This window comes from Cottoperca gobio, chromosome 15 (genome assembly GCF_900634415.1).
Source record: "Cottoperca gobio chromosome 15, fCotGob3.1, whole genome shotgun sequence".
Taxonomy (NCBI): Eukaryota; Metazoa; Chordata; class Actinopteri; order Perciformes; family Bovichtidae; genus Cottoperca; species Cottoperca gobio.
The window spans coordinates 7,141,704-7,166,557 of NC_041369.1; the positions used below are offsets into that span (position 1 = coordinate 7,141,704).

Here is a 24,854-nt window from a genome sequence, read left to right on the forward strand (position 1 = left end):
GGAGCACACTGCGTCACGGAAACGACTTCCTAATTCCAGATAATGAAGTAAAGTCGTTAATCACAGCAGTGTGTGTGAACCTGTGAGAAGTCTCCTCGGCTCACTAATTGACTGTTCCTCACTCATTTCAAACTGCTCCATCTAGCGGCCGCTCGCCGATCGCACGCGCCGTATTATTACATTATTTATTTTTTGTCACCGTGAGAAACAAAGTGCCAGTGTAGAGCAGGGACATCAGTAGCTGCCTGCACCGCACTTGCAGTGGCGGATCGCCGGACACGGAGCGCTTTCACTCACTGTGGCGATTAAAGTTGAGCGCGACACGCCGATGACCTGCGAGCATCCTCCGGGGAAACTGTGCATTTGACTGTCTTAACGAGCGTCAGTTTCCATCTCTTCACACACTGATCATTTGTTGCTGTCGTGGCTCCGCTGTCCAACAGTCCGAAGACTGCGTTTTAAACCCCAGCGCGCACTGACGGATACTGACAGACTCCGAGGATCACAGGTGAATTATTAACAATGCTGTGTGTGGGCGATGCGGCTTTTTATTTGTGCATGATAGTCTAATTTGCTTAAATGCTCAGGTTTCACATCAACTTATTTTACTGTTTCTCTCTGAAAATACTGTGATTCATGAAAAATTCACACACTCACTCACAGTAAAGCCACCGTGCCTGCGTGGAAATTAAATTGCATCTATCACAAAACCTTTTATATGCAAATTAGTTTGATGGGGGGGGGGGGGGGACTGATGCAGAATATTCAAACCTGCAGAAAAGGCTGTTGCACCTGTGGAGGCTACATATATCAGTGTAAGTGAACTGTGTTGGTATTTTCATGTAAATAGGACCGAGGCTGCTCTAAGAAGCATCACAGGGATTTCAGTGACTGGCTGCACAAAGACTCTGCCTGCTTACACATCCAGTCTACACAGCCTCGAGAGCCCCAACACACAATGCAACGTTTTCATCATTTTATTCATTCTTAGCGTCCAGTAAAGTAGCTGCTTGAATAATGATGCTGTTCTGAAGATATAGCTGATTGTTTTACAGCGATTGTTGCTTTTTACAGTTGTTGCATGATCACTGAATTGAGATGTATTCACATTTTTCTTTTCAATGTCAATCTCTGACACAGAATAAAAATCTAAAAGGCTATGTGCAATTATCATCATCATCATCATCATCTTTATTATTATTATTATTATTATTATTATTATTATTATTATTATTATTATTATTATTATTATTATTATCATCTTTTAATACTTCAAAGCAATCAAGCTGATTTCCATTCTCCTTAATACATTTCCTGCATCATACTTTCCCTGGCAGGGCTTTGTGTAGGAGCAAATTCTCACCTTGTTCCACCTCACATAATCTTAAGATCATATGACAGTTTTGCAAGGGCTGTTGGTTTTTGCATTGCACGTTCTTAGGCAAACTTTCTTTTGATTTGGGTCACTCGTAAGATTTACAGTCAGAGGATAAAATTCAATTAGACAGCCCTGCAGCAATCTTTACTCACTGGCAGATGGCTTAATACTCTTGGATCCTGCCTCAGTGTCCCTTATTGCTCTAATTGGATTTCATAATTTCACACTGTTTATTTGTATAAAAATGAGTTTTCAAATGTGGCATCATTAATTCAATACTTTCTCAGTCCCTGTCAGATCCAAGCCCACTAGCCACCGCTGTCGGAACATTTCATATCTCGTCCCCTGTGATCTGCTTTGTCATAAATTTGAAGTAGACCTCAAAATAAATTGTTGCATTCCCCATGTGCAATCGATGGCATGTTGGGATGTTGGAACAACGTAAGTAGGAGAATCTGTAATGTGCAATAAATGAAGTGCACACTGCGGCGAGGGCATATTGTCTGTCTGAGTTAATTCCAACCCCGAGGAGATGGTTTTCCCCTCAATGACATCCAGTTTGATTTTTATAAAGGGACATCGCAGGAGTTTAGTTCTCCAAGACAATGTAGATGGGAAGCGTGCTTGTTTTTGGAGGCTGAGATGTAAAGTGTGTACACTTAAAGAAAACTCACAACAAGAAGAATGCTGTGAGCCTCACCACTGCTGTATCATTTTCTCTGTTATCATTTTCTGTCACCGTGCGGCTTTACAGGCAGATTACATTTGCACATTTGCAAATATTATTTTATTGACAGCTCACATTTATTAAGACCAAACAGTAATTAGAAATAAACAAACAGACAAAAACATTTCAGCTTGTGAGTGGAATATTCCTGGAGATGAGAGCACTGCCTATTTATAGCATTAACGTGTGAGGGAAACAGCCATCAACCCCCCTGGAAGAAACCTTTCTGAGTGACATCAAAGAAGAATGCGAGAGGCAGGTCAACCTTAATACATCTTAACCGCCCGCGCTTTGTGTTATTGAAGCCTTGCCAATTCAATATATATGAATAACAATATCGTATCAGTCAAGGCAGAGCTAAAATCTCACTCCCAGCTCAGATTAATGTGTCAAGACTTATGGGCCTTTTCACTCTGCTGGGTAATGAATACGACAATAATTTATGAGTCATAAATCAATGGGATGGTGAGCATCATTGAACCATGAACTAACAGCCAGGTGGAGTCTCAGGCTTGATTAATCACTGTTGCTGCATCTCAGTGGTCAAATCGGCCATGTTCAATAGCCCGAGATGTAAACAGAACTTTGGCCTTTGATGGAGGGATTTATATCTATAGTGGTGATACTGACTGAACTGAACACTGAGGCTAATACTGAGTTCATTCTGACTAGTGCAGGAAGCCCGGGCAACATTTAAATGTCAGTTGAAAGTGAAAATATCGTCAATGCTTAAAAAAATAATAGCACAGGACCCGTCAGCATTTAAATTTGCAATGTTAATAGGGGAGCAGAACAACAAAATGCATCATTATTATTGCTGAAATTAGCAATTTATGGCAAGATGATTATAATTTTTCTGCTGATGCATAGTTAAAATTCCAAGGTAACATCTACTGTATATGTGATAATTACTGTTTACTGTGTGCAGAACATCCAGCTGTAGAGCTTTCTAAAGCCAGCACAGAAACATTTGAGGAAAAGGGGAAAAACATATAAAGACATTTTTTTGAGTCTGGTCCTATTTTGATGATTGTCTGGTCACTGACAGCTGATGTGATTACCTCTGCTTATAAACTGGAACTGGATTTTGTGCCAGCGTTCATGCAGGTTTAACATCCTGCTTATAGCCACAGACAGGGATTGTGCCCTATATTTTATCTGAAATGACAACCTTGCCTGGAGAGAATTTTTCAAGTATTAACGCATGTATTTCGTTGGCATTGGCTTTACTTCCTTGTTCTTTGGGGTGTAAAATATTATTAATTGCTTTCCCCCCCCCCCCCCCATTTCTTTTTTTTGCAATACAATGTAGTAGTGGTAACTCTTCCTTTTTTGCCACAAACCTTTCTCGCACTCTTGATGAAAGTGACAATATAAGGAAATGAGCAGAAAGCATTGTTATTACACCAAAGTATTTCATATTTTCTTATGTTGAATGGGCTGTGCATGAACAAATATTCCCTTTGTTTGTCAAAGTAATCATTCATAGACAAAGAAACAAACAGTACTGTTATCCTGTCAGCTAGTCCTCATCTGAACGAGCTTATACAACTCCAATAAAATAAATACAAACACACCTATTTGTGTTTTAAAATGGACTGTCAGCTCCAGTCACAAGTATAGAGCAGATGAACATCTATTGTATTTAACCTTATTTTACAGCAGGAACCTCTGAAACCCCAAACAGAAACAATGTGTCATATTCTTGAGTTGAGTTTCCAGCGGAGGTTTTCCTGCTGTATGACCTTTCAGGCCTGAGGTTTGAACTGACAACTTTCACATCTCTGGACCTAGTGCTGACTGACCGCAGCTGGCCGGCTCAACGGAGGCTTAGAAACTCAGTTAACTGAATCAGTTTGGTATCGCTCGACCATTAAACTTTGATGATATGAGCACAGATGTTTCAGTACTACAAATATTTAAGTTCTATATTTCACTCCGGGGTGTAGAGTTTGTTTTTCAGTTCTCACACACACAGAGCATCTGCTTGCATCATTATTTATTAATCAAAAATCTATAAAATAAACAGCATTAGATTACAATGTAGCATTACAGCGTAGCTAAAAGGAGGTCTAGGTTTTACTGGAGTTATTATAATGCTTGTTTACCACGGGTGGCGTTCTGCCTGGTTCCAAAGACTGCTGGCACAACACATTACAGCTCAGGACAAACTGCATGTTGTTGCATTTGCAAAATGTACAAGAATTTGACAGAATCTTTTAATTGTTCTTATGCATATTCATTTTTTAATTGGCTTTTTGTCTGGACTTATATGCCACTTGGTAATAGCTTGGACCACGCTGAGTCCTTTCAGTTGCTGAACAGATGTAGAAACAGGGAAACCACATGACCACAGCTCTGTGCGCTTAAAAAATTAAAGGAGTCTGTTCTTCAAGACAAAAATATACAGCTAATTTTCCAGCGTTAATAAGTGTTTGTTTTCCACAGATAATTGTTTGGAGCTGACAAGTGTTAATTGGAGAGTTGTTTTTCCACTTGCAGAGCGTTTTTTCGATGCTTTCAAGTGGGTGTTCAAATGTGTCAGAAGTGTGAATGAACTCAGTGATGTTGGATTATATAAACTCTGATATGCTCTGATTGATAGCTGTGACTAGTTGTTAGTTTACGGCTTTACAGAGCCGTTTCAGGTCACACCTGTGCAGAGTTTTAAATCTGTTGTCAGTAAACAGAGTTTCTACATCAGGTTTTAATCCTAAAAGAGACTTTACAGAACCATGGTTCCAGTTTATCACATATTATGTGCTCATTACACTCTAATTAATACTCATAATTGGTTTAATAGCCCATAGCTGAAGCTTCTACCATATGCTGCAAAGATGTGTAGAGACTGTGTTGTATCTTTGTGTCAGTTCATAGTTGTGTTTTTTCTTTCAAGCCAGAATGGCTTTGCAAGTATTCAAGATAGAGCAGTGAAGCAAAAAAGTGAATTCTCTGCAGGGCTATAGGGCAAAGATAGATTCATGACCTTTTACCAAATGGCTTATATGCAAAACTATGAATGTAAGAACGTTTGCAATCACTTGAACCTACCTTGAAGTGGTCAGAAAAAGTATCCCTGTGGCACCTTGAACACGTTTTACAGTCGGTAGCCTGCTCTACTAAACAAAGACATATTTGTGTTACAATCCAGCCTGTAAAATTCGACACATGAGGCTTAGAATTAAATAGATATTTAGAAAGGAGATCTTTACTATAGCTGGCAATAGGATGTAACATATGTAGTATGTAACACATCATTTCATTTGCAGATCCAGATAATCTACACAAGGTTGCAAAGATTGAGTTTTATGGGATAAAAAAAAGTAAATATTTAAGGATACAGCTGCAGATTTTCTATATTTGTCTTACTGCTAACAAATGCAATTAAAATACCCAAACAAACAAGGGTTAGGCGTAGAGCCCATTAATACCTGCTGAAGACGTGAATCCTTAAAAATGGTCACAAATACAGTAGTTCAAGTCTCAAGAAAGCTCTGTGTTTTCATAGAACAGCAGGGCACAGTAGTTTAAGGCTAAAGTTACTCAAACAGAATTAAAGAGTGCATTTGTTGGGGACTATTTTCAGCCATGGATTAATAAACTTTTGACGCTGAAGTGAGTATTTACAGCAGCAGAACGGTATATGTGAGCAACTCAGTTTAACTGAGCTCAGCTGAAGTTAAAGCATATTATTGTCTTGATAGGAACAGATTGTGGACACTGGTCAGTACTGCAGTCAGCTCTCCACGGTCGGCTTAATAAGACCCAGCAAAAAGATCAAAGTTATTGTGGCTAGCTAACGGCTAGTTATCTTGTTTGCTGAGTGCACTATTTCATGTCATTTGTCCAAATTAGCTCTGTAAAATGCATTACATCCCTGGTAGCAGCATTTTAATTAGTCACAGAGAACATGTTCCCAGAGGAGACATTTTGATATGAACTTGTTCCAGTTGTGCTCAGCGCTGAGCTAAACAAGCTACCTAGCCATGTAACGCACAGAGGGTAAAACTATCATACAAATACGATCATTATCGTACACCTGGCTGAGTGCAATAACTAATCGTTTTAGCTACATTGGCTACATGCAGAAATAGTGTGGCTCATCGATGTGTTATCAGTGGATCCTCTCTGGCACAGAGTAAGTTTATTAAGTTTTGGACACACTGATACTTACTTGTGTGTATGATCAATTTGTTGCTGGTTTTGGTATTTTCATGGGATTTGTGAACAGTGAGAGAAATATATATCCACTGGCAGCCTAGCAAACTCTAGTGTTGTGGCTAGTTTGCGCCCAGTTAACATCCAGTCGGAGGTCCACCCAGTGCTGAGTCCTGATGGAGAGCACAGCAGCAGCGGCAGCAGCAGCATCGGTGCGACAGACAGTAACAGCTGTTAAGGTGGAGAGGTGAGGCTGAGAAAAGCTAAATGAGGTCCTTTTACTAATGAGGCCTGGGCTCATCTCTCCCTCTCTCGCTCACGTTCTCTCTCTCTCTCTCTCTCTCTCTCTCTCTCTCTCTCTCTCTCTCTCTCTCTCTCTCTCTCTCTCTCTCTCTCTCTCAGCTGCAGCAGCGTTATCGGTATGCACCTCGTTCTGCTTCCTCTCCGATTCATAGCAGCTCCAAGGATTCTGCCTCAAACATAGCAATTCAGCTAAAACACCACACAAATACCACCGGCGTGGCGTGCCAGCAGTCAATTTCAGCCCTTTCCCTCAAAATGGATCAGAATTCATGATAATCAAATTGCATTCTTTAAAACATATAGCGAGAGTTTGGCACGTTGGAACTGGATCGACATTGTCCCAGCATTATCTCTGCTCTGTATAACCACATTTGCTTATGGCTTAATGCTTAATGCTTAGTTGCTCTTCTCCTCCTGTTTAGGGCTCCCAATTGCTTCAATGGAAATTGAGTTTGACAAATGAATCAATACGGTGAACTATTCTTAAACAAGCTCAGGCAGGCCTTTACAGTTAATTGTTGAGTTAGTCGATACTGGGCAATCTCACCTTCTTTCAAAATAAGCTATAAATGTCAAGACGACTGCGGCCCTCTAAATGGAGCTCAGAGATGACACCGAACATTTGATGAGAAGGAAATGAATGCAAGTAGGCCACCGAACGGCATCATAGCAGGCACTAGAATTTCAAGACACCGCAGTAAATCAAGTTAAGCAAGAGACACAAACAAACACATTGACTGCAGCTTTTCAGAAATGTGCAGTCTCTGCAAAGTCTGTGGTTGATCCTGGGATTCCACTCAACTTGAGCCGTTGTATATTGACTCCACACAGTGCTGAAAGCTGTAAAGAAAGTGATGTGCTTTTACTTTTGATTAAAACAAGCCAATGAGATATTTAATGGGCTTCTTTTAAAGATGCACGTACAGCACTTTGCAAAAGATCTGGTTTTGTTTTGAAATGGATATTTCTACTTTTGTCAGCTAGATTAATCTTTTTGCACCGGAATTATGTTGTATTGTCAAATCAACTTCTGCTTTTGTACACTTGACTGTGATCAATGAAGAAAAAAAAGCAGACATTGATCCCAATTCTTCCTTCTTTCTTCCATGAGAAGAGCAGGAGCTCATAGTTGTGTTATATGCAGGACTTTCTCTGGGACACTTTCCTCTTACTCTGTCACTGCTGTGTGTGATTGATGCAGGCAAGTGTTACAGTATGAAGCAGTATTGATTTCCTAACACAGCCCTATGAATGCTGCCTGTCCCGATGATCCAATTCACTGAACCTACAGGCTTGCGTCACGCTCAGCGGGATGCTTGCTTGACATGAAGTAGTCTGAATTTCTTGCACTGTTGTAGAAGCCAAATGAAACGCAGCACACACCTGGGATGGAAAGTGACAGAATACTGAGCCCATAACCCCGGTTTAATTTTCTCTTTCCAGATGGACTGGCTCACACCTGAGATGTGAAGTGTGTTATGTGAGCCAAGGTGTTTTCCCACCTCGCTGGTGGTGGGGAGAGATGTTGCATGTTGCCATGACAGCAGAAGTTCTCTTTGTTCTGGGGATCCTGATGAGCGGCGCTCAGTGTAATCCTATAGCGGAGAGCCAAGAACGTCTGGAAAGAGTGTTGACCCAGGCCAGGGAGGACAAACATGAGGACAAGCAGGTCCCAGAGGAGCCGCTGGGATACAGCGCTCAGCAGCAAATCAATGCTTTGGGCCCCAACAGGACTGCCGTGAGCCGCGCCAGGACGAACCTCAGCTCCCAGTCACGAGGATCAAAGGGCGGGAAGCCCCAGGAGCTGTGGACTGAACAGAACAGCCTGAATCAAATAGACGAGGGCCCCACCAGTGACGTCCCCCTCTCCCTAGACGCCATCGACGAGTACGCCTACCCAGACTACAGGGGGAAAGGTTGCATGGACGAGAGCGGCTTTGTGTTCGCCATTGGGGAGCAGTTCACTCCGGGCCCTTCCACGTGTCCTTGCCTCTGCACAGACGAGGGCCCTATGTGCACCAAGCCAGAATGTCCCAGGGTTCACCCTCGCTGCATTAAAGTGGACACTAGCCAGTGCTGCCCGTTATGCAAGGAGAAAAAGAACTACTGCGAGTTTCGGGGAAAGATCTACGCCTCGCTGGAAGAGTTTAAGGTGAGCCAATTAACTGCATTCACTCATTTTTGACATGTTCCAACTTGAAAGAAGTACTGACAGAACACTCTGTTCAATGGAGTTTATCACAGGCACTACACATAAACTAGTTACCTTGCCTCACAGCATGCAAGCGAGCAGGCAGGCAGCTTTAGAATGGCAAAGGTCAGCACTTGTCTTTTTTTCCTAACACAACGCATGAATATTACCGGAGGCTGAATTTAGCATTGCCTGTTTCCATATAGATGTACATTCGCTTTATGATACACCTGATAAAGTTACAGTAATGTTACAACTCTGCAGAGCACGCTGCCGCATGTGGGTGAGACACAGAGATGCACCAGCAAGATCTTTAATGTTTTATCTTCTGACACCTCTTTGAAAGGCCTGACTCAGGATTGCACCACAATCTTAGTGTTTCGGCTGCGTTTAGCGGAGCCTAATGCTTCTCTTTATGTTGTCGAGTGTCTCAGCAGGGGGTTAAGGCTAATGTGGGATTTTCCTTCACTAACTTGCAGTGTTACCGACTGAAAGTCACAGAAAGCTCTACTTTCACAAGAGGCATATGTCAGCCTTTGTGCTGTGGGGTGGGGAGGTGTAGGGCTTTGAAACTAAGCAACAGGCAGCTTTTTTATGCTTGATTGTAAGTTCTTGCGCATTGTACTAAGTGCTGCCTCGCTCCATTTTTCACAGTGGAGTGCCATGCGGAGGCGCAGGCCTCAGCAATCTACTGCAACACTAGCGGAATTAACCTTTGCGCCCTTGTTAAGATAAAGGTGTATGCTTTATACAAGCGGCTGCTAAATGAAGCCTTCCACAGGGAATGTACTAAAACAAATGGTGTATTACCATTGACCCACATTTATTCTATTTCCAGACTTATGGGTAAGCGCTTGGATAACCTATCGGATTTAAGGTTTCTGTTCACGCACCAAGAAAATTGGAAGCATCTTTCTTTTGTTTCTTATTACTATTGATTTCTCCATATCCCCTGATTGGATAGTGAAGTTCGACTCGGCTCTACTTAAAATGAGGCATTCATTGGCAATGACGTTTAGAAGGATGAGAAAGATGTAGTTTTGTGACATTGAATGCACAGCGTATTAAACAAATCAGACAGGAGTGTGTGCGTGCGTGCGTGCGTGCGTGCGTGCGTGCGTGCGTGCGTGCGTGTGTCAGAGACACAAAGACCGAGCAGTCGAAGCAGAGAGACACCGACACAAACAAAAGAGCCAGAGACAAAGATAGCGAGAACTTAATTAAGAGGAGAAGACACCTTGTTGTCTGTGTGTTTGTGTATTTGTGTGTGAACTGTTTTAATAGCAGGGTTTTAATTATATTTCTTCTCTGCTAACCAGGTGTCTCCATGTGAGAAGTGCCGATGTGAGCCAAGTGGGGAGGTGTTGTGCTCGGTGGCAGCCTGCCCTCAGACTGAGTGTGTGGACCCGGAGTACGAGCCGGATCAGTGCTGTCCCATCTGCAAGACTGGTGAGCAGAGAGAGCATTTCTTTCAACAACACAGCGGTGAACACTTATTCCAGTCTTCTAGTGGTGGCTGCTGAGCAGGCTAGGTCAAATGTTTTTTTGCTCAAGTGCACCTCAACAGGAGTGATGAGGGCAAGGTAGCCACAAGGCTCATTTTGCTGACGCAAAGCACGCAGCATGCTGCACTGTAGTGTTTGCAGTGTCTTGCCATATCAGATTGCATAATAGTAATGACATTTATTTCAATGAAGTCACACCCAAAATACATGGTTAATCAGTTATGGTGTTGTGTACAACATTTGCTCTTGTGACATTCAGCCTTAACTTCGTATAATTACTCAGTTCATCTGATGGCGGCTGTATGTTCCAAATCCGTCGCTAGTGTCTGGTTCTGAGATTTGACGTCCGCTTGCATTATTCGCTGCTCGGGGTTGTAGGTTTATGATCCTGTTGGTTTGAAAGCTTGGTTTGCGACTCAGACTCGATTATCTGAAGTGGTTTCGGATGATTCCAGACAGCATGTCCTAGATTATGTCCCCTTGTTTTCTTGGTGTGACTCTAATGCAACATGGCAATGTCAGCAACATTGCTTCCTTCAGCAAAAAGAATGATGACTTGCGATACGTATCTCTGACTTGGAATCTTAAAGTGGCACGGGCTGTCTGATACAAACAAGAGCAAGCAATCTGCATGAAGACAAAACCCCTGTGATAAAGACAAGCTATATACAATACGTTCCACATAAATAAAGCTTATTAAACAACACTACTGCTAATATTATTTTTGAGTAAAACTTCAAGCAAGATGTTTTGATTTTCCTGCCGTTGGTTTTTACTGAGCATTACACATCAAATGATAGATTGTGTAAGGGAATTTACAAAAACAAGGTTTATCCTCAAAAGGGACAAAATAATACATGAAAACAAATATTAAACAAAATGTTCACAAAACGCCTTATTCAGCCTACCATCTACTTAGTTCTTTATAATTACACCCAGAATATCACATATCATTCATGTATCATTTAAGACATGCACGTAATTAATTTTCGTTATCAATCATAGGTTGTCCCCTCTCAAATCAAAGTCTATCTCGCAACCTCTGGAGACAAGGAGGTGAAAACATTGGTAGTCATGGAGCGTTACTCACACTATTAATATTTGCCTGTTGTAATCTTGGGGAATAAATGATGCTCCTTTGTTCCCATTTTATTTTGCTGTTCACCCACTTTTTAGATATGCACATATTGATCATGCTGAGAGTGCTTTGTGCAGAGTTTGGGCAGCGCTCCATATTTTCCCTGAGGATTCGCTGGGTTTCATTCGCAGGCTACATCAGTCTAGGAGACAGATGTAAATGCAGTACAGTATGTGCATAGATGTGGCGGACTGAAGAGATCTGTATTCAAAAGTCCAACCAAATCCACGGGTTCATTCAGTCGATAAGGATTTTCAGTTTAAGGATGCCATCAGCCCCTATTACCATAGGATTACCACACATTACCATTCAATAAACATAGCTCCCTGTGTTCAATATGCCGAGTTACCTGAGCATAACTAATACCGTCGCAGTCTGAATAAGAAATACTTTCTGTGGTAAAAGTGGCACTACACCAATATTATACTTTGAGACCAGTTTACTCATCATGAGAGGTATTACTCAGCCGGTGAAACTGTTGTATCATGTGTTTTGTGGTTCTGGAGGAGTTTACTAAAGCTGCACTATAAACTGGGGGGGGTGTAGTTTGAAATATGTGGGCATCAACCAGGCACAGAGGGTTTTATACAGCTGTGAAGGGGTTCTGGAAGAATGGTTTCCCCACTGTAAATTCTCATTTCGAATGTGTATATGTTAGTCTACTCATTGATCTTTTATCTGACTGAAGTTAGAGTCTACGGCTCCGACCAGGGCTTTGAAATATCCGTAGCCTAACTGTGCTGTGCATTGAGAAATCCATAGCACAGTCGTTGGTGCGGAAGAAGCAGACGGATTTGTAATTATTCATCTGAACCCCACCTTTCCGTCAGTTTCGTCTTGGATCTATAAAATTCTCTAAACTATATAAAAAAATACAGAACCCAAAGAGCCGTTCATGGGGCGGTCCGCTAGTTGCGGGCGAACAAAACAAAACCGGTCCATCCCGCCTACTGGATTTAACAATGCTATCTGTTTATGTTATGGCCAGTTTGTTGTGGCGGACAGCTCTAAATACTACAATACCCATGAGCCTTGGTCGCCGTTGCTGTGGAGAGGGGCCAGCCAGAGACTTCGTTACTGAATTTGTTAACAAATTGGCCGAGCAGAAATGCACCTTGGGAGTTGTAGTTACATTCTTCCTTGAATTGAAAAAATAGCAGCCTGCGAAACTACAGTGTACAATTGACAAAGTGCAGACATTCTTATTGTTGATTGCTGATGAAGGGATCCAGCTTGTGTCGCATTGAAGATGCGATCAGTGGAGAATTCCGTCTGCACTGAGGGAGTACTATGTGCAGTGGAAAACGAACCAGGAGCTCCCGAAATAGCTCCTCCCACTTTACAATTCAAAGTAAAACACCACTAGTAGTACTATTTTCCATCCCACATTCACCTGTATGGCACTTTGCTAAAATTAGAAGTGTGTTTCTGCATGGACATGCAACCTCTGACAGCTCACTCTCACACTCCTTTAGAGTAATCTGCAAAAACACAGTGGTATTTATGAAAATGCACAAATAGCCTTTGGCAGCATTAACGGCTCATTTGCGCAGCAGTGAGGCTGCAGTGTTTTTAAAGCAGCAGTAGGTGAGATTTGTAAATTAAAAATAAACATATCTTTAGGTTGGTGCCAATCATTTAGACTTAGTTTCTAATCCTCCTGCTGTTGTTTTCATATATTCAGGCTAGCTGTGATTATCAGAGCAGTTAATTAAGCAGAGTTGAGCAGTTGTTGTAGCAGTATGTGTTAAACAACCTCTTATTGAGCAGGGATATTTCTGGGCAGGGATATTTCTGGCTCTGATTTGATTAACATGGCTGATGGGTTCTTCAATGTGTAAACAGGAAGTGTAAACACTCTCCGCAATTGCCAAACATCTTTGTAAATGTGAGAGTCTACACACTGCTAGTCACCTTCCACTGGAGCTAATGGAGGCCTCTGTGCGGGAATAATCCATCAAAAACACGTCGCTCCGAGGACTTAATTGTCACATGCTTTCATTTACATTTGCAGTTCATTTCATGCTAGTCTTGACACCTTAAAGTAAATATAAAAAAAAACATATAAAAATGCAGGACGCAGGAGATACCTTATTAAATAATTGGAAGACAGATTATACAGAAGTAAATGAGACATCCCTCTAATCCACTGATCTTCCTTCAGCTCGTATCAATATCAAAATGATTACACATCGGATCTCACTTTGTCTTTTATTCATCGCGCTTCTTTGCCAGGTATTACAGACGCCTTGATTTAAATGATGTGGATCATTGATTGTCAACTCCCATCATACCACCATTGATCATGCAGCGCTCAATACGAGACAGCGCCGCAGCCGCAGCTCCGTGATGAAATACTGACGATGTAAAATAAGGTTATTGGAAGTCATCAGAGAGTTCCCGCTCAGGTGGTGTTGTTTGTCTTGTGTGCAGATGTTGTGTGAAGAGTGGACAGATGTTCAGACCTCCCAGGAACCCTGATGCATCTGAAGTGTCACATCAAAGCTCAGCTCATTAATGGGAAATAATGAACTCATCCAGATGAGTAATGCCACAAAAAGAAAGCGGTGTCTTGGAGTTTAAGAGCGAGCATAAAAAAGTGTCACAAGTGCAGAAAAGTTGAAAGAATTGAACTTGAATTTGAGGTGAAAGATCAATAAAGAGAAAATAACTCCTGCTTGCTCATTCAACAAGACATGCTGTCTCTTCCCCTGTTTACCATTTTCTTTACTCTAGATATAAATCACAATGAAGTATTTCAATGTTTGATAAGTTCATCATATATGCACGGGCATTATCTTGACCTTTTCAGGCATGCAAAATCAGTGCTTATGGCAGAGCACCTTGTCTCAGATGTGTCATTCTGCCTGTATGCGAGGAGACACTTGGGGAAGAGCCAGGGGAGGAAGATGAAAGTAAGAGGTATCGCTAACATCCACCCCAGACAGTTGTTCATGAATATCAAAGAACAGCTGTGAATGGAGGCAGGTTCTCATCATTTCTTACTCATTATCTCAAAGCACTCGAACACATTGCAATTAAATGGTTTCATAACGCCTAAAGTTTGTGATTATCACTCGCCGCTACACAGTTTAATTAAACAATATCGATTCATGCAAGAACACTCAGTCAATACAAGTCAACGGGGGACAACATGTTGCTGGAAGTGCTGTTTTTTATTCCTAGAATATATGTAGGTGTTAAAGTGTTAGTAGTAAATTCTAAGCCAAGTGTCTTTCTTGTAGCATGTGCTTTTGAAGAATGCTTCAGGAGAATGCAGGAGAAGTCTCTCTCCTCGGCAGCTCGGCCGTGCGCTCCCTCCCTCTTGTCCTTTGCTCTTGCTGGGGATCGCCTTGGCAACGCGTGAGGAAACAAGCGGTGCTCTTCAAGACTCAGACATTAGGGTCAACGCTAATCTGGGGGGGATGTGATAAACAGCCTGAACCTGAGCCAAAATCACTTCAAATAGAGCAACACGAGACATGGTAGCCTGGTTGCCAAGAGGGATAGACTCATTTATATCAAGAGAGGCATGATTCATAGAGCGCCTTTAAAGATGTGGCAGGTTATTTCTTTAAAGGAATACATGAAGAAAACAACACATGAGTGAAAGGGAAGTTGCTTATAGGACTATGGATGTGAACTGGTGTGGTTTGTCGATTTGAAGCAGTCTCACAACACAGAAAAGGAAAACTGTAGCAAACAAAGCTCGTCAATAAATACAAAAATGAATGCTCTGCTTCCCTTAGTTACTGCTGCTACGGCTGGAAAGCTTTCTGTTCATACATGGTACATGTAGTTTACGATCAGGGTTGCCAGGTCTGTGCGACAAAAACATCACAATACCAGTCTAGCAGAATTGCTATTGTTTCCAAATGTATTTTAATATCTACAATTAACACTATAAATGTTTATTGTGCCAGCATTAAACTGTTCTGTCCCCTCGGTCCTTAACTGGCCTAGTGAAATTAGATACAGTATATTATCATACATAAAATATAGCTCTGTGAACGTGTAGACCAAATCACTGACGCACAAACACTTCTCCTTTTCCTCTTCCTCCCTGCCTGAACAACATGTACTGTTTCAGCTCGGAGGCGTTTACTGAACTAGACTTTAATTCCATTTTCACTTCCCCATTCTTTTGTGTATTTCTTCCCATATATGCCCAGTTACCATTTATCAGTTACCAGGCATCATGTTTCTGTTTCCGCAGAGAGAGCGGCACGTCGTGTGTGTGTGTGTGTGTGTGTGTGTGTGTGTGTGTGTGTGTGTGTGTGCGTGTGCGTGCGTGTGTGTGTGTACGTGTGTATAAATAGCCCAAATTATTTCATTTCAAATATATAACAGATATTGCAGATATTAGTTTGCATGCAACATAGGTCTACTCGATGGGTGGAGTTATTAACTTCACACAGCCGTGGATTTTGTCGGCTGAAATGACGACTGTTGTGAGCAAATGTTCTGCGATGTTTCTAAATGGACTGCTTTTATATAGCACTTTTTCCAAACTTTGCACTTTACAACACATGTCAGCATTCACCTAGTCACACACATTCATACAGAGTCAGAGGCTTCATACAAGGTGCACATCAGCTCATCAGTAGGGATAACCATTCACACACACACACACACACCGTCGGCCATCGTGAGCAATTTGGGGTTCAGTATCTTGGCCAAGGACACTTCGACATGCTGACTGCAGGGGATCGAACGACTGACCCACAGCCGCCCATTATCTAGCTAGCATAAGCTAATGTTAATGCTAAAACCCTGTTTGTCTCCAGCTGACTAATCATTTTTTAAAGAAAACTGTAAATGGGTCTTAAATATGCACATAATGGCTGATGTGATGCTAAAAAAAATAGGCTAAAGCTATATTTCCCAGGCATAAAATGTGGCATCCTCTTAAGCTGATGATCCATAGAAGACAGGAAGACAAAAGTGCAGCTTTGTTCGTGCACTATAGGGGTTAATTATCCCTCATGTCAGTAGTACAGTCAGGGGTCAGTGGTCATGTCTGTCATCCAGCCCACACGGCCTCTGTCTTTAGTATATGAAGAAATCAAGTAATCAACAGTAACATGTATTGTATTGATTGATTGATTTTTTCCCTGTAGCGTACTCACCGTAGCGAGTGAGAAGAATCTGTAGTGAAACTCACAGACTGTGAGCCTTTATCAATAACTTCAAAACACATTCGCTTCACTAAACGCAACAAGCATAGACTGGAAGTGTACAAAAACGCAGAGGGTCCCTATGAGAGTGATGGCGGTTCTAAGCGGGGCAAGGTGGGGGAGGCAGTAGACCCCCCTTAATTAACTTTTTTCACCCCACATTAATCCCCAGAGATGGGACACTTAAAGGATTCATGGGCAATGAGAAATAAAATTACTTTAACACATTGTGTTTATTGTTATATGTGTATTGTTAGCTTTTTGAAGAAAAAAACAAACAATGGGGTGGTGGTATCCAACAGTTATATATTTCGTACCCCTTAAATTGCCACGGCCCCTCTTTTAAAATGGTCCGAGACCAAATCCCAATTTTACCCCTAAGTACTGTTTTATCTTTTATAGTATGCTTTTTTTTTTTTACAAGAGAAATAATTCAAAGGATGAGACATACTTGGTGAGTTTGGCAAACGTAACCCTAGATAACACAAATTCCTGCAGTTCCTGGAGTGTAACTTTCCTTGAACCAATTAAGAGGGTTTAGCAAACAATTAGTAAAAAATAAGAATATTGCTTCTTTCTGAAATATTGAGTTTCATTCAGTATAAAGCAAACATAATGATGATCGTATGAATGTTGACCATGATGTCATCAGAATACTGAAGCGTACTCGGATTTATTTAGTAGATAAACAGAAATGGGAAAGTGGACATTTTACATAATTTAATTAATTTTAGAGTCTTTCTTTCATTTTTCATCTTTTGGTTTAATTCTTTCATCACACAGATATTTTGTATTATCTCAAGGTAATTATCCATGACTGGACTTCAGAATTATGATTGGAACAGCGAAAGGTCACTATAATGAAGGTAATAGTTAGTTATTATGTTATTATGAGAGGTTTGCAGCCTTGGTCTGTTAGTTGGGTCATTTTCTTCTGAATGAAAGAAGTATTTCTCACAATACAGAAATGGAAAGAAACAAAAAAAAGAAGAATCTTCGAGATTGACGTCAAAGCTTTAAATATCACACAGCTGTGATGGCTGGCGAGGGTTTGTGTGTCTGTCTCTGTGAAGGACATCGGTCGCGACAGTCTTGCTATTTGTGTGCAGCTGTGTTCAGCCACAAAGATGACCAGTGGGCGCTGTAGCTGGAGACAACAGATGCAAACAAACATTCACATGAGGTGGCACTTCATTAAAAACTCCCTGTCTGCAGCTTTGATGCAAGGCGCTTCAAATTTAAAAGTCTGAGCCCATTTCACGCAGCATCTCTGAAAGAAGTTATTTGTATTGTTGTTAAATTATCGTTTCTCCACACAAAGTTCTCCCACTTCCTGTCTTTACAGAGCAAGGTCATTTTTTATTCTGCATTTATAATGCAAATGTACTCAAGAAACGCATTAAGATGAGTGATTTCTGCTATTCTTCTCTTTCCATTACCTTATAATGGAGCTTTTAACATTTCAGAGTGAGAGGGTTGTGATGATCGGGATGTCCTCATTTCCCTGTCCATTATCTGGCCCTGCTACAGAGCCAAAAGCCACAGGTGCTAATGGCCATGTTTTTCACACGCTGCCCATGCCAACTTCTAACACGCTGTAGTGACAGTTTGGTTCCAACTGTTCATGTGGATGCACAGTCCATTTGTCTCTGCCTCTTGGTGCTGAAAAGCTCTTGTGAAGCCTGACGTGCCTATAAAAATCTCTTTCTGCCACAGAGAGTGAGAGGCAGAGAGTGATGGAGAGACGAGGATATATTAGATTAATGAAGCGTGACAAAAAGGTGGGTGTTGATATGAATGGCAGAATAATAGGGTGACTGCAATGAGTAAGCACAGTGGCGCAGAATCCATGCATTAATTAACACAAATGAGTGTCATGCTGCTGTGAATGAGCGGCTGACAAGCTGTGGATTAATCCCAGCTCCAGGAGGAAGTACTTTTGATTTATTTTATAAGTGCATGACTGTTTTTCGCATTTTCTTCTCCTAGCATATCCTTGACATATGCGTCCTTATTCGAGACACTGTGTTCTAAATGGCGCTAATGATGATGAATCAGTAGCGACAGCAGCATGGGCCACAGGATGAGTTGTTATTCAGATAGGGTGTGTGCGTGTTCATCTGAAGACTTATAAATGTGTTAGGCTTGACATTTTGACAGGTCTCTGCAAACTGTTCCCATTGATTGATGTGCCAGCAAGCTCCATTCTAGGTGCTGCCGTCCAATGAAACGCGGTGGCTGCAGCTGAAAGATTCCACATTTATCAGTATCTTAATTAAACAACAGAGTTGCTCAAGAACTTGTTAGTCTAAGGGAAATAGCCATTGTTATGCTATACCCGATGTTGTGGAAGTAATTCTCGCAGTGCTTATATTTTGCAGTGTGGCTTCAGAGATAATGGATGATTTATGAGCTCTTTTTTCCAGCCACTGGTTCAGGACAGAAGCACTTTCACGAGACAAAAGTCTTCCCATCACACCTAGTATCAAAGTAGGTAATGCTGTAGGTGATACTGTACAAGGAGGACATTTATGATTAGTATCGTCAGCCTGGAAAGTGGATTTTCTTGTACAGCTCTATGTTGACAGATGGATCGGAGCGGTAAAAATAAGGTGGTAGTTTTTTCGCCCGTCTCTGAGAAACTTACAGGGCTCCATTCTTAAAAACTACTTGCTTCAACATCAACATTTCCATTAGTGAGATCCAATTTCCTGCAAAATAATAAAAAAGAACAGTCCCTTGGGGTGCACTTCAGAACTATATTAAAGCACTCTGTAACAGTGCTTAATTTGGTTTTTATGCGCAATTCTCACTCTGTGCATTCCAACCTTACATATAGGAAGGCTGCCTTCAGCAAGATTTCATCTTTTTTTTTGTGGTGTGGCCGATACAGGGAGTGTGGAACAAAACACCTTTGAGTACCTTTCATGTGCGCATCTAAAATGGAATCAAATTTGTGAGTCTGAATTAGGGCTCGGCAAAATGGAGAAAGAAATATCAATGTGTTGCCCAGCCTCAGTCTGAATTAAAAAAACAACCTCTTGTTAAAGTTATAATCTCAAAGATTACAGAATGGAGATTGAGCAATTTTTCTATATTTGCAGTATTACGAACTGGGTGTCTGTACTAAGACAAACGTTTCCTAATGCTGCAGCTTCACATTAAAAGCATTTAGCTGGCAAAATGAGGTTTGCTTTTATTATGAAGTAGTCACAGGAGATGCAATGTGTTCGTCAGTGAGCTCAACACTAACTGCTATTGTTAATCAAAAATGAGTTTAAAAAACAAGACTAATTTTAGCCATTTTTTGACAGCAGCTGCAGATCACATTACATTTAGCTGATGCTTTTGTCCAAAGCGACTTACAATAAGTGCAAACTATCATAAGGATACAACTACGAACAATAATAATCTTGCAAGTACATTAGCTTCAAATAGATTAAATAATTTTAAGTGCAGTACAATACTACTACAGACAGAAATATGATATATATATATATATTTATATTATTGGCCAAGGGGCAGTTGAAACAGGTAAGTTTTCAGTCTGCTACGGAAGGTGTGAAGACTGTCTGCTGACCTGACATCAATGGGGAGGTCGTTCCATCATTTTGGAGCCAGGATAGCAAACAGGCGGGTTGTATTTGAGGGGTATCTGGGTCCCACTCGCAGTGAGGGAGTAGCGAGCCGATTGGTCAACGCAGAGCGAAGTGAACGCGCTGGGGTGTATGGTTTGACCATGGCCTGGATGTAGGAAGGGGCTGATCCATTCACAGCACTGGTAGGCCAGCACCAGAGTCTTGAAGCAGATTCGAGCCGCCACTGGTAGCCAGTGAAGGGAGCGGAGGAGCGGTGTAGTGTGGGAAGTTCAGAAGTTCAAATCAGTTTGAAATATTACAGGGAGTAATGGAAGAGCAGCCACAGTGAGTTGTTAGATGAAGATCTGCAGGCGACTGGCTGCACACCTCCAACTTCTCAGCCAGGTAACTAACTACTTTTCGCAGACTCATGCCGGGTGCAGCATAAAATCAGAAAACAGTGACTCACAGAATGATGGAAAAAGGCCAATTATTGCCTGACTTCTTTATTAAAATGACAATCGTATGTTTTGCAGCCACCAGTATTCTGGGACCTGTTGATTTAAACCGCATTTGCCGTTGAAACCAGAAAAAAGGGTGTCGCTAAATAAACAAGGACTGTAAACCTTAAGGATTGGCACCTTAAATGTCTCAATCCCAGAACAAGATAGTTAAATGTCGGGTCCTAAAGAATAATCCCAGGATGCATCTGTTTCCTGATGGGAGCTTGATTTTTCAGAATGAAAATTCATGGTAATGATGGAATGGAAAAGCACATATGAAGCCAAGTCATGATTATGTCAGAAACTGATAATTCCACCTTTAAAGAGCCTCCAGTCAAAAAGTCATCTTCTTTATGTTAAATGTGATCAGTATTGGTTTCAACCTGAATTAAATCCTGTCAGGAATGGCCACCAGGAGAAGCCTGTTCACAAATATTGATGCTTGCATATTTTCTGTGCCTCTTATAACACTATTTCGGGAAACAATCAATGAAAGCTCAGACGTGAGAGCCCATTTTTCACTGAGAGAAATGAAATGAAGGGCAGCGCATTTGGTCTCTTGTGTTCATTCTCTTCTTCGACTGCTTACACTCAAGTTTCCTGGGGATGTCATGAAACTTAAAAAAAACCCAGGAAGAAAAATAAGATGACTAACAGCACTAAACTCCGTATGGAAATGTGGTCATTGCAACAGATATGGCATCTAAAAGTAACAGTAAACAAATAGTCCTGTCCTACTTTCCAACTAGCTTGTGTATTATTGGCCTTTGTTCCACAATGTATTTTCACATTGAGGGTTTTCTTTCATCGGTCTTTGTGGAAATCTTAAATAGCCTATTTGGCTCATATACTCTTATATCTTATATGCATATGCTCATATATCTAAATTAATATTTGTGTGACCCATTAAAATCTTATCAATTTTGTCCAAGCATAATCATTACCAGACATTACCAACATTTTTTGTTGAAAATATGTAGCACTCAGATTTTATTAGCAAGAGCTGTAGTATAATTTATCTTAGCATATTGATTTGAGCTTTTGGGAAGTACCAATAAAAGAAACTACAAAAAAGATACAGTGAAACGAAGGCTACAAGAGCTATGTCGCTCTATCCTTTGTGTTATGGTAATAACTAGAGCCAAATAACCACAGGCATTCACGGTGGTGGTTGCCGCTAACTAGATATGGCTATTTGGTAGGTTGTTAGCATTGACTGTACATAAGAATTGGACATAGTCACCGTGAAGTTACCAACTATGGTTATGAAGCCTCTAGTTCGCCATTTTGGCCGTCGCCATCTTGGTAATTTGGAACCAGCACTGACATGAGGAGAGGAGGTAAGTACAACCGCCAAGCCACCAAAATGTTGTAGTCAACTTTCATGAAGTCAAAACACACTGTGAGGTGTTAAAGTAAACACCCAAACCAGACAATGCCGAAGTAGCAACCCTTGAATCACCAGCTAGCTATGCCCTAAAACATTCCCTGCTTCATTGTCTCTGACCATAATTGACTAAATAAACATCATGCATATTGAAGAAGATTTGAAAATAGCGAGTGAGACCATAAACTCGTCAGGAAAATGTTTACTGAAGTAATAAATCAAGTTAGAAGTCAGATCATTTTCTCATAGACTTCTATACAATCTAACTTTTCTTTGCAACTACTGGAGTTGCCCCCTGTTGGATATTAGAGAGAATGCAGGTTTAAGGCTCTTTCGCATTGAGTTAAGGTTGGCGCTTGGTCGTTCGCTTATTAGCCTAACTGAGATACGGTCAGTCTGCACAAGTCAGCAGCAAGGGCACTTATCCTTTAAACGTAAAAGACTCTTTATCAGTAATGTCACTCTTACACAGCAATCCTCCGTGCTGACACAAGCTAATATAAGCTCTTATAAGAGGTCATTCCTATGTTCCCAGGGTCCTCGTTGCAAGAGATTGATAAGGGCTATATTCACAGTTCAAACGAAGGGAGATGGATGCTTCAAATGCAGCTTTAATGGTAAAAATCCATTCAGTCACGGTGTAGATATCAATGTCTTACCTGCCAATTTGAGGGGGTATTATAACATCAGTAGGTTATAAGCCAACAGTGGGTGATTTTAACATATTGACCCAGGGAAAAAAACATTGCTGAGAACATAAAACAGTTTGAAAGGTCTCCTTAATGTGTCATGTTAAGGGATATTATATTGCGCTGGAGAACATAGGACCCTGGGGACATAGATACGCTGCCACCATAAGCTGCTGCTCACTAGAAGTAGCAGCAGCAAAAGAACCAGGCTGAGAGAATAATTGGGCTATAGGGTGTCTTTTGTTGTTTATGAACTAAACTTTTAATTTGTAAGAGCAAGAAAGTGCTCCTTCTTCTTTTAAATGTTACTTAGTCTCACTTTATCTCAACTAACTAGCTGCCTCCAATCGATGCACTGACATGTTTATTTATTTTGTTGTATTTCATATTTCACCTGCAGCCAAACTAAAAAAAGTGTGTCTGAATTCATTGAATTTCAAACTGATTGAGATCCTTCGAGCAGCACAAAGGAATGTGACTTTGAACTGTGTCATCAGTCCCTAAACCGCATTTTTCACACATTGAACATTGTGTCCTTGGTAAGTGTAGTAGCAGGAAAATAACACAGGCAAGTGCAACCTCAATGACCCAGGTGCTTCTTCTTTTAACTGACTCCAACACCAACACAAGGAGAATTCTTTGGGTCAGAATTTTGAACAACAAAAACATTAACTGACTTATCATCAAGTATCAGTTCATTTAGTTTGACCGGAGCACAGTTCCCACAGCATATTAAATCACAGGAGCAAAGCAAATCATGCATTTTTTAATCGTTCAGAGTCTGACTTAAATTATGTGACATTTTGTTCACAACACTAAATAAACACATTAAACATATATAAGGTCAATTTGAGATTCAAATTTGAAACACATTACAAGGCATATTTTCTGGTTTGTTCTATTAAGCCTGTTTTTCTTGTACCACCTACAGGGCCAAATTGCTACGCGGACACATCAGTGATACCGGCCGGCCGAGAAGTGAAAATCAATGAGTGTACAATCTGCTACTGCACATACGAGGAGGGCACATGGCAGATTGAGCGTCAGGCCACCTGCAGTAAGAACGAGTGCCAGCGGACCTAGAGACGGGCACGGTCAAAGGGGACATTGGCTCGCAACACCAGCGCCAATCCACGTATAAACTCTCGGCCTTTCACCCACTCTACCGGACATCAGGGTCGGACAGCAGCCCTCAAGCATTTCTGCATTTATAGTCACTCCTGTATTACTGAAGAAAAAAAAAATGCTTTTATGAAAGTTTATAATCCACACACAGAATATCTATTTATCTATGTATTAAATTATTTATGAATATATACAAATAAAGAAGTAATTAATGCTGAACTAGTGAACAAATATTTTTTATAGCTGTGTATTTTATTAAGCAATGTATTGGACCAGAGGTCAATAAAACAGAATGTATAGAACACACACAGATGTCTTTGGAGGTAAAAACCTCAATGTCTCGACATGTGGGGACAAATCCTGACACCCGTCCCTCTACCACCAAAGTGCAGACTAGACTATGTGCAATCCATTTCAGAATAATGGTTCAATATTTGCTGTGTAGGATGAAGTGAGGAATCAAAAACAACAACAGAGAAAAAAAAAAGAAGGGAATTCAAGAGGACTTTGACTGTTTCTTGATGTCTTATCCTTTTCTGATGTTCAAATGTGTGTTTTGATTTGAAAGTGCTTTTTTGTATTTCTCTTGGTACCTTGTGTTTATGTTTCAAATAAATGCCATTCTGCGCTCTGTAAATGCTCAAATGGTGTTTTTCAGCTGCAGGTCTTCTGGATGGTGTTTTACATTTACAGACTTCAAATGACACTGAGATGGAACAAGCATCCCAATTTCCTCCACCGATTTTGTATTTCAGATTGCACAGTCAATGTGTATATGACAAACGTGAACAAATCCACTCTTTAGGTGCAATCATTTTACAACTTTTAAGCTCCAGGATGAGGACTGTAGTGGGAACACTACAGGTAAATATTTAATGTGTTGTCATGAGGATATTAAGTTATTTAGCGGTTTAATTTTCAATGGCAATAAGCATTTTAATATAAACAAGAGAGGTTGGAATACAGAATCTCAATAGTTGCCTCTGGATCTTCAA

At 40.9% G+C, this 24,854-nt stretch overlaps 1 protein-coding gene across 1 annotated transcript; it reads left to right on the plus strand.

The window, feature by feature from the left end:
• The first annotated feature begins 211 nt into the window (after positions 1-211).
• Positions 212-24,498, plus strand: vwc2 (von Willebrand factor C domain containing 2). Its single transcript, XM_029450440.1, has 4 exons — positions 212-508; positions 8,010-8,718; positions 10,077-10,206; positions 23,666-24,498. Exons 2-4 carry the CDS (start codon positions 8,089-8,091, stop codon positions 23,815-23,817), a joined length of 912 nt encoding a protein of 303 aa, XP_029306300.1. The 5' UTR covers positions 212-508; positions 8,010-8,088; the 3' UTR covers positions 23,818-24,498.
• Positions 24,499-24,854: the final 356 nt, after the last annotated feature.

Excerpts from the sequence above, each read along its gene's own strand:
- vwc2 (XM_029450440.1), top strand. The coding sequence starts at position 8,089 with ATGTTGCATGTTGCCATGACAGCAGAAGTTCTCTTTGTTCTGGGGATC. Across the intron at positions 8,719-10,076 it reads CCTCGCTGGAAGAGTTTAAG|GTGTCTCCATGTGAGAAGTG; the intron begins GTGAGCCAATTA and ends TCTGCTAACCAG. Across the intron at positions 10,207-23,665 it reads CTGTCCCATCTGCAAGACTG|GGCCAAATTGCTACGCGGAC; the intron begins GTGAGCAGAGAG and ends TACCACCTACAG.